The following is an 11,240-nucleotide window of genomic DNA, read 5'->3' on the forward strand; positions in this document are numbered from 1 at the left end:
TATCACTCAAAGAAAATAACCTAGATTAAAGAAAACTCTTGATTAATACAGAGCAAGTTACAACATTAGGAAAGAGTTAGCAATGTGTGCAATCAGGCTTCCGTTTGATCTTCACCCTTCTGAACCCATATCTTCACAGTCTTATCCTTTTCGAGTGCACCTGACGCAATCATGTTCTCTGAGGGGTGACAAGAAACAGCAATAACAGTGTCTGTATGACCTTCCAGTTTCTGAACCACCTTCCTGCTCTGAAGCTCCCACAAGTATACACAGTTATCCTCTGAACCACTAACAATGTACTTCCCATTTGTTATGGAAAATGTGGCTGGAATGCAATATCTCAGATTGGCATGCCCAGTATATGTCTTCAAAAATTTACCAGTCGAGAAGTTCCATAGTCTCTGCACAGCAGGCAACATGATTCATGGATCATTAACAAAACAAATAATATTTTTAGAGTCAGAATATCATGAGAACTAGGGAGTTGCAAATTCTACTTCATTTTCCATTGCATTCAACCAAAGCTGAATAAATGCAACAACAGCCATACCTGAGTGTGTGTTTAGATGCATGACATTGGTTATCCAGAAAGTAAACGAGTTTGATTGGCATTCAGTGCATAAGTTTCATGGGTATGCTAAGCATAGGAAAATATTTGTTAGAGGAGAAGATATATATAGAACCAGGGAGGATGGAGGTGATTGTGATGGGATTGATGGTGAATAATGGTTATGAGAAACTGGGTGAATGTCTTGCTCCACCTTTATAAATTTTGATATAAACTCCAGTTTATGTAAATAATTGGACCACTGGAATTTTCCATATTGTGAAAAAACATTTCCGTAGAGCAGGGAGCACACCAAGCAAAAAAGTATCAAGTTCTTTTACGTCAATGTAGATGGCAATCTTCTTTGACAAATAGCCCATGAGTGATTATTACGATCTTTAACCTCAAACTAATTTTTCTAAGAAGATAAATGAAACAACAATATTAACACAGCATGCATTTCCTCTATATCACAAGAAATAAACAATTGTAGATTCAGTTAACAATTAAAAATTGCCATAAAAAAACATTTTACATGAGATACATCCAAGGTGGCCCACCCATATGATGATATCCTATGACCTACTTATCAAGATGAACATGATTAAGGGAACAGTCATGCCCCCAAGATTTTGTTTTTTTTTTTTAAAAAATCCAGTTGAAAAAGTTCAGATCACTCAAAGGTGCAAAGAAACTAACAAATTGATCAACAAAGGCTGGACTTGCTAGATCAACAAATACCAAAAAATAGTAGTTGTGAGGACCTGTGTGGGCATGTGCTTAATCCCACATCAGTTATGCAATGGATAGATCTTGGATAAGGGCCAAGAAGTCCAAATAATATCTTACGGCTAGCAAAGTCCAGGGTCCTGGGTTGTGATAGTAGCAAACAATCAACATGAAATATGCAAACTCATTAATAACATAAACTAACAGGCCAGAATTACTACATCAAGTGATAGTAAAAGGTAATGATGTTACAGCATAAACATATATCAAACATCTCATATTATTATATGTCTGCTAGTGTGTTTGGGTATGTGTGTGCGTATTGTTTATGCCTCTCAAGGGGAGTATAGTAATCATAAAAAAGAGTAATAAAAGTACATTGAAATGCAGAAGTGGTCAGGCAGACTCTTCAATTTGTATAGTTGATTACATAAAAAGTAATACTAGCTTCGACATGGAGCACTTAAGTGCAATATAACCATTTTAAGATAAAAGAAATCGTTGAAGCATATAGAATTATTTAAGCCTTTAAGCAAAAGCTAAGAAATATTTCGGGTCTTAGATAAATTTGTTTATATAGTATAATAAATTAATCCAAATGGCAGGAAACCTATATTATGAAGACATAGCATTAACAATTGACAAGAGACTTTACAATTAATAATTGATAAATGATCCAGATGAATAATAAGAAACTCTACTAATATTATAGCATGAGTGCAGCAATTGATATGATTTATAATCATGCTGGACAAACACTGCACATGTAAGCACAGCAAAACATGCATGAACTTACACACGTGTGGTCAGGTCTACAGAATCTTCTTATCCACTCATTTCGAGAGCTGTATCTGTAGTTACTGGCAGCTTTTATAGATCTTTTCTCAGTATTTGTATTCTTCCTATATGTTCATTTCAATAAGAATCCCATCAGCTGCCACAGCAAAATTTTGAAATCATTTCTAACAACTTTTATCTATATTACCTGATATCTTCTGCTCCTCTGCTTCCGCATTCAACAGAAATATAATTTGCTCACCTTGCTAGGGACTTCTCAGCTTATTGATGAACAAGCCCATCACTATTAAGCTGCTTCTCCACCATTTTATCCTCAAGCTGTGTCCTATATGTTCCCTACGGTTGTATTCATTTCTAACATGACCCTAGCTATATGAACTATCCACTTATTCTCATCTATGTTATAATTAGGACCCCTCTCATATTCGAATTCTCTGATTCATGTAACATTGTCAACCTTAATATCGTACTAAAAAAAATATATTCAATCTTAAAGGTGCCAGACAAGCACAAAATAACCTGGCAACATCTCTCTACTTCATAAAACCTGCTTTTTTTAATTAAATGCCTTTGCCTATTTTCACATGTTTGGTTACTTAAACGCATGTAATCCTGGACTCAATTATATTGTGTAGCCAATTAACACAGACGCATCCATTCTTGAGGCATAACTAAGCTGCAATTCTTAAGATCATCTGTTACTTAAACACCTAAGCCACCTAAAATGTTATTTCTTATGGCATGCAACCTTTGTGACCTTGTCCAGTGGTAGGTTCTTGTACTTGAATGATGCCAACTGTCAACTTCAACAAAATCCTCAAAAATTGTCATCCAATCAAAAAGGTAAGTAATCTCTTTCTTCAATCTGATTAGCTCGAATCTCCAACTAAAAGCCATGAAAGAGAAAAGTAATTTCCACGAAAAATTGAAAGTAAGGTTCTTATGTTTGCAATTTTACAAACTGTCATAAGAGAGCCCCTTTGAGGACTACAATGGTCTTTTAATATGATCAGGTTTCTTAACATTTGGTCACAGAATTTTAGTCTTTAGAACTTTTATTTGCAGTTTTGGTGTTCGTTTGTTTGCATGGTTGACATTCGATTCCCTAATCTCAATTTGGAGGGTTCAAATTGCATGGCATGGTGTCTTAACCTGAAATACTATATTAACAATTTTTAGTATGTTAGGTTTTATTTTGTCAGGTGAACAAAAGAAAGAGGAAGAGGAAAGGGACAGAAAGACACATTATCTTCCCTCCAGTTATCCTTTCCTATTTGTTTGGCTATAATTCTATTTCGCGGCCCAGGTGCAGGGGGCTGCATCACCTTTGTTTATGCTAACAAGGTTCATCTCTCTTAATTGGAATTCACTTCCTCAGCTGATCAAAGTAGCAATTCCTCTAACAGTAAGTATGGTTTGCTGTAAATTACAAAAAATGCAATTCCAACAGAACACCATGTGATGCCTTACATACCAACTATGCCTTCTACACCATACTTGAAGTTCTTATAGATTGAAAAATAAACTTCAGTCAAACTTTACTAGATATAGTAAACCAGGTCTGACAAATGTTTTGGGGCAGAAAACAAGCTTAAATCCACGACAAAGGCGATTAGTGAAGGGTTTTTTCCCATTTAATTCAATGAAGTGCTAACCGACCTAATCATTTGGTCATGTAACACCTTGCAAATCGAATTTGAGGAAGTTATGGCCTTTCTAAGTTAAATTTCACATGCAAGGGCTGGTTGTCGCTTATCATGGACCCAGACGCTATCCAAACCTGCATGAAGCGGCCTACCTAGTCTACTAAAGTCAAGGTAATGCACATAGATCAAATTGCTCTAGGGATAATAGAAACTTGTACTCTTGTAACTTTTAAAACACTGTCAGGACATGATCTCCAAAAGTGTATGGATAGAAACTCATGCACAATCATAATTTCATGACTGTCAAAACCAAATTGGTCAAGACATCTTGCATTATCCAAAAAATAATCTAGTTCAACATTTTACATATAAATTTCATAAGGATTTTAGCTATTTTTCTAGTTCAAAATTAAATAATTACAAGTGATTTTCATTTATATGACAAATTAATTGACAAGGATGAAAACAGATAGGACAGGGGCCGAATATTTGTTATGTCCATATCCAAATCCTCTTTTAGTTAGTGGATAAGAATATGGATATTGATGTCAATTGGACTGCTGAAAGATGTACTCCCATGTCTGCTCACAACTAATGCAGATTAGATGGTGGATTGTGTTTCTCGAGCAAAATGAGGCTCATTTAGGCATCAAGTGGCAAAATTTACAGCCCTAATAAAATCTATGGAGTTTCTTTTATGAATCTAGGGAGTCTTTGCTAAGAAATGTATGTGTCAATAACTTAGTTGTAAGTTTTACAAATCCTTTCTTCGAACTATCACAATTAAAAGACAGTCGTTCACTCATTTCATAGTGATCATCCAAATTTCTGTGGAGACCCACCACATAGAAAGAAGAGAAGCAATAATAATAAATATATTCAAATTTCATAACGACAGACAATTATATTTTTTGTAACAAAACCAAACAATCACATGTGAATATTGATTGATATGACTAATTACCAAATAAGGATGAAAACAGATTGGATATAGGTCAAATTTTTGTTATATCCATATCGAGGGTTTAAAACCCGATGCAGACCACTGTATTTTGGTCCCCAGTTTGTATGGTACCAAGACCCTACTGTCCTGACTCCTAGGGAAGTCTCTCTGTATTTCTCAGCTGAGCGTTCCTCCTTTCCCTCCTTTATGTATCCTCTCCTTTTCTCTCTCTCTCTCTCTCTCTCCTACGCCTTAGGCCCTCCTGTGAATGAAGATGAGAGAAAAGAGAGCAGCAGGGATGGCCACATTTCTCTTCTTTTCTAAACAAAGACACATTGAGTGCTAGCTGGTAGCAGCCGAATAGGTTGACACCGGGGTCCCAACCAATTCCAAGCAGGACTAGCGGGATATCCCAGTTCATGCATAGATCAGTATTTTCTTTGTGGAATGGTACGGTACCAGTCAGATGAGGTAATACTATTGGTACCTTAATCCTAGATCCATATCCAAATCCTCTGTTAGTTAGTTGATAAGAACACAGACATGGATATCAATCACTATTGAAATATGTCACCAATCTCCATGAGCTTACAATTGATATATAGTTTAGATTATGGATTGTCTTTAAGGAAAACAGAGCCCAATTAGGCATCAACTGGCAAAATTCTAACCTTGATTAGTTCCAGCGAGTCACAGAAGTCTTTTTTATGAGTTTAGGGGGTATTTACCAAATATTCTGTATCTTTAAGAGTTCATTCATAAAGTTTTAGCAGTCTTTTCAACCAACTATCATAATTGAAAGACTGTCATCAATCTAACTTTCATAGATGATTCAAAATTCGTAAGTCCAGAGCCCCACATTAGAGAGAGGGAGGGAAGCTGTCTAGCCCCTCTAATTTCCAGGTTAACTGCATGGCATAGCAAAGAAAGGATCCGAATGCCCTCAAGAGATGTTGTGTTGCAAGGAAATTTTTGGAAGAGAAATAGAAAAACAAGACTTTTCCAGGCAAAGGAGCATGTTTTTTGGAGATATAGAAATCAATCTCTAAATTTGTCATTTTTTGTTAGAATAAAAAAATTGAAAACAAGATTTTCTCAGGGCATATTTGGTATTGCTTAAAAAAGAGATTTTATGGCATATAAAGTGAAAAAATACACTTTCCTGAAAAATAATTGTTTGGTAACATTATCAGAAAAGTACTACTATATGAAAAAGATAAAAAGCGCTTTTAGGAGAAGCTAGGAAACCTAGCTTCTAGCTTCTCCTTCTCTCCTTATAAAGGAGAAGCAACAAAAAAACACACCATTAGAAAAAGTAAGTTTTTCGAGTAGCTTATTGCATCTAAGCAAACACATAAGTGCCAAAAAAGGGAATAAAGGAAAAGAAAGGAAAGAAAGAAAATAAGGAAAAGAAAAGGTTTACAAATTTACTACTTATGTGTATAACCTCATAGATTATTTCTTTTAGCATGTCCACCTTTATTAAGGGCATAAATGTAAAAAGAAGTAATTTATAATGGTGTACATGCAAAAAGCCATAATTATAAGGGTATACATGTAAATAACAAATTTCAAGGGTATATATGCAATTTTATAGAATGATATACATGTAAAAAGAATAATTTATAAGGATATTCATGTCAATAACAAATTTATGAGTTTATACATGTAATTTCAGATATTTATAAGGGTATATACACAGAAAAAACCTTTTATAAGGATATTTCCACCCATCCACCAACCGCTTCTCTCCCAACTGACCTATGTGAAATCCTTATCTTTTATAATTAACTACCATTATTTTCATCCATTAGATGGACAAAGGTGTATGATGTAAACAAAATTAGATTGGAGTCTCCTTATTCTTAAGTTCGGCTTTAAAGTTCAGCTTTAAAGGAAAGAAATAAAGGTTTACAAAGTTCGGCTTTGCGGCTACATTGTTTCTCTCTCCTCGACCTCCTTATTCTTAAGTTCGGTTGACAATGACTCAACTCGGGGCTTATTACTTAGTCGACTAAAGTGCAAGAAGCACTATAACCTGCTAATTTCAGCAATTGATCAAAACATTTCAATCAGTAGACATAAAACTCAATTGTAAAATATCGAGAACTTATGGCAAACCCAGTGAAGGATGATATAGTATCATGAATACATACATACATACATAATACATACATACATACATACATATATACATACATACATACATATATATATATATATATATATATATATATATATATAACAGGCATTATTTGTATTTATTTAATATACGTAAAGTTAAAAATCAATGAGCAGTGTACGTATTTTCTTTAGACACTTCTGGGCATAAATCAGATGTGTAAAATATCTGAGTTTGTTTTGAATAAATTCATAAATGAGCTGGATACAACCAATATTATGGGATAAATCAAATAAAACATACTAAGAGAGTTCGTACACAAATCACAAAACAAAAAACTAATCACATAATGTAAAAACTTAAACATGTCATTAAGATAGAAAGAAACCATATTTTTGCTATGTTGACATCCATATTGGTACTTATATCCTCGCATCTGGATCAGTACAAGATAATACATCAATATCTATAGTTGTCTCTAGATCCAAATTGAAATTCAAAATAAATCCATATCCAGGAACATAAGTAATACTATGCAAATTTTGGATAAGGAATGGGGCACAATTGGGTTATCTCCAATGAAAGTTCAGCATTGTTTATCAATCAACTCAAACCTTGTGAGAGCAAAGCTACTCCAAGCAAATAAAAGTAAGTATTAACTAGATCCATCTCCAAGAAATGCCTAAATAAGGCCCCAAAGAGAACCTCATCAATTTGGATGCTGAAATCACACATCTCTAAATGATCCATGAGAGTACATTATTAAGAAATAGATGAATGACATAATTCTTCACCTCTTGGCTCTTGACATTTTTCTCGTAATGCCTGACTACATTTTTGAAGAATAAATTTATGACAATTTTCCATAAGAATTTCTTCAAGCCATTAGATCCCCTGAAGATTGCAGTAACCATTTTTCCGGGTACTTATAAGTTATAACAAGCTAAAGGCCCATACAAAAAAAAAAAAAGCCTCTTAGGCTAACCATGAAATTACATCCTTAAATGGATATTTCCTGGCTAATATGGAAGCTTATCCATGGATAAAATGTAAAATATCTCAAATATGCTATCGTACTGTTTGTATGCTGGTACAGTACAAGATACATTATGACCCCCATATCTGCTCACGGTTCACCGAACCAGATGATACGGCCATGTCATTATGCGTCAATATGGCATGCCATAAGGAGTTGAGACAATATGGTAGTGATTGGAAACCTTAGTTTCGATTCATCAAGATGCCCAATCTCATCCTAATTATACATTATACGATGAAGATTGCTAAAACTAACATGTTATCTCTAGATCCTTAAATCAACCTCCAGAGGAGGCTCTTATCTCAGAAGGTAATGGTTGAAAATAAGCTCGTTTAAGGGGCAATTTTTCGCAATTTTTTCCCACAGAAAAAAAAAATCATGCCATTAGGAAGATTAGGAAGATACAACTTTATATCACATTTCTCTTCGTGGTGGTACTTCAGGTTTTTGATATTATATCCTTGACAGAAAGCCACTGAGTTGAAGGTGATTTGAAAAGTATATTTGTAATGATAGATATTGATCCATCAATGCCCCCTTTTCTTTACCATCTTGTTCGTGTAGACGAAATTCCTTTATTTTCTATTCTCTTCAAAAAAGAAGCATCTTTCATGCAATAGAACTCATCAACACAGACACAATTACAAAAAAGAAAATATATCATAAAAATTCAGAAGTTAATCAGTGGTCGTACCAAGGTGTTGTCGAGGGTAGCAGCAAGCACAAACTTCCCGTTGGGGGAGAATTTCACGAACGACACCGGCGGGCTCTCGTCGTCGATCAATGTCTTCATACAACGTCCAGTCGAAGCATCCCAAATCCGGCAAAGCCCATCGTAGCTGCTCGAAACGATCAACGAGCCGTCGAGATTGAAGTCGACGGCGGTGACGGGGTCGGAGTGGGCGGGGACGACCCGGATGCACTTGCCGGACTTGACGTCCCAGAGTCGGACGGTCTCGTCGAAGCCCCCGGAGGCGATGAGGTTGGACTGGGGGTTGAAGGCGCAGCAGACGACGAAGTTGGTGTGGCCGGTGAGGGTCTTGAGGGGGGCAGCGGCGCCGTCTGTGGCGAGGTCCCAGAGGCGGAGGGTGCGGTCGTCGGAAGCGGAGCAGAGGAAGCGGCCGTCGGCGGAGAATGAGAGGTCGGAGACGCCCGCGGCGTGGCCTGAAAGCTCGGCGCGGAGGGAGAGGTCAGCGGCGGACCAGACGCGAAGGCTCTTGTCGGCGGAGGCGGAGGCGAGGAGGGCGCCATCGGGAGAGAACATGACGGCTGAAACGGCGCGCTTGTGGCCGGTTAGGGTTTCTCGGAGGACGTACGGTGGGGAGAAGGAAGGGGATCCAGTGGGCGGGGCGGAGGAGGCCATCGCCGGCACTGGGTGGTGTTGTGGGTTCCGACGATGGAGAGTACCGAGAGGGTTGGCCAACGACGAGGTGGCGGCAAGAGGGATTGAAGGCTACTTTGAGTGCTTAACCCTGGATATTTGCAACATTGGCAGCTCTGTCAACTGGAATTTTACCGTAGGTTATAAGAAGAATGAAAGTAACGACCATCAACTTTGTATTAAGGTTGTCGCTCCGACATGCAAACCCGCATAAATTCTTCTACGAAAGGTATTATAATTGATGAAGATTAAAAAGACTAATCAAAATGTATTATAATTGATCTGGGACTAACACAAACTCGCATGAATCCTTATATACCCTTCCACTTAAAATCTAAATTTATTCAAACTCAATCACAAGCGCTATAATTAGCCAGTAGTCAACCTTAGATCCTGATATTATTTATAATAGCACAGGTTGTCAACTAAAAAAACTAGTCAAAAGCTCATATTTGATTATTTGGTCTCATATAAATATTCAAAATCTTCTCGTCAATATAAAAATTAAACACACACTCACATGGGCCTTCACAATCTTATTAATAGGAGTCTAATCCCAAACCCCATGAATAGCATCTACTTATATGCAACCATAATACTAAAAAGTAATGCACCCATATGTCTCTAGTACTATTATTAATTTTTTAAAAGATTCATTTTTCTTCCCTCCTTTCTTGCTTTTCTATACTATGAAAACATGCGAGAAACACCGTGGTATGTGTGGAAAAATCCACTGGTAATGAAAGAGATTAAGCAAAATTTATATTTTAGGCTTGTTCTAACAATCTTTACCTTCACACCCTCATTACCAACTTCTCTCTAAGATATCTTTTCTGCTTAAATTCCTCATAGCAGAAATTATGTTGTGTTCTAAACAGTTTAGGAAGAATAATTTCATTTGCTGCTCAGCTCATTTGTTCTTTAAAATATTGTAGGAAAGTATGTGGAGTGTTGAATCCTATTCTTTGCAAGGATATGAGGTATACACATTTTCTCCTTTTCCATTCAGTACATGACAAATGTTAATATTATTTAGATTAATTGTTGGAACGTTCTTCAGAAACCAAATTTCTTATTATTATGAGTAAAAATTTAAAGAACTTTCTTTCTTTTGGTTTAATTTTTAGTCTATTTGGGACTGTTATCCCTGAAACCCACCACTTGGGTTGACACATGATGCGAACCCGAACGACGAATTTGAGCCATGAAAGAAAAGATCTGGAGAGGTCTTTTTCTTCTAATCCTACCAAGATCGGGGTTGCAGAACTCTTCCTCTCCCGTTATCCTACAGAATTCAGCAGGATTCTGCAAGGTTGCTAAGGAGAAATTGCGACAATAAAAAAAATTGGAAGAGGTTCATATTGTGAAATGTCAAGGTTCCAATTAAAAAAGAACTATATCTCTTCATGGTCTTAGTTAAACGTATCCTAAGTACAGCCAACTAAAATATCTAGATTTACAAGTAAATCCTTCAAATTTCTTTGTCGGGGCATCTTCTCAATTCCTGATATTAGAAGTGTTTAGGCTATGATAGACCTCTATCTCAATTCTCTAGTAAGATCATTACAGATCCACAGCATCCAATGTTGGGAGGACAAGACCACCTTATTAAGAGGGATATCCAATAAGGAGAGTTTCTATTAGTGGTCTGCATACGGGGAGTGAGTTTCTTCTCAAAGGAGAAGACAAGGAGCTCCATCCATTTCATTAAGAGTTGAAGTTTCAGAACAGAAGGTTACTTCAGTTGCACTTGAGTGCAGAAGTAAAAGAAGAAGATAATAAGCAAAAGAGTAACAATATATAGTTGGAAAGCTTCGAAAGCAATCTCTGAAAAGCATGGCACTTCTTGGATGAGGACAGTATCTGCCAAAAGTAGAGAAGAGCATCTACTAGTGGTCAAAGTTATTACTTGTTTCAGAAAGAAAGAAAGAAAGAAAGAAAAAGAAGATTGAGGTGGAATTATAAAAAGCAAGAATGCATCATGAAGCTACATTAAAGGATAAGAATTTATTGCTTTTAATCTTTTTATCAAATG

At 36.3% G+C, this 11,240-nt stretch overlaps 1 protein-coding gene across 1 annotated transcript; it reads right to left on the minus strand.

Annotated features, from left to right (window-relative positions):
* On the minus strand, positions 1-9,318 carry LOC103705709 (COMPASS-like H3K4 histone methylase component WDR5B). Its single transcript, XM_008789530.4, has 2 exons — positions 8,519-9,318; positions 1-401 (listed from the first exon to the last, which is right to left on the minus strand). The coding sequence occupies exons 1-2, from the start codon at positions 9,185-9,187 to the stop codon at positions 93-95; spliced, it is 978 nt and encodes a 325-aa protein (XP_008787752.3). The 5' UTR covers positions 9,188-9,318; the 3' UTR covers positions 1-92.
* Positions 9,319-11,240: the final 1,922 nt, after the last annotated feature.

Source organism: Phoenix dactylifera, chromosome 1 (assembly GCF_051530095.1).
Source record: "Phoenix dactylifera cultivar Ajwa chromosome 1, Ajwa_hap1_PhDact_Kaust_v1.1, whole genome shotgun sequence".
In the NCBI taxonomy this organism is placed as follows: Eukaryota; Viridiplantae; Streptophyta; class Magnoliopsida; order Arecales; family Arecaceae; genus Phoenix; species Phoenix dactylifera.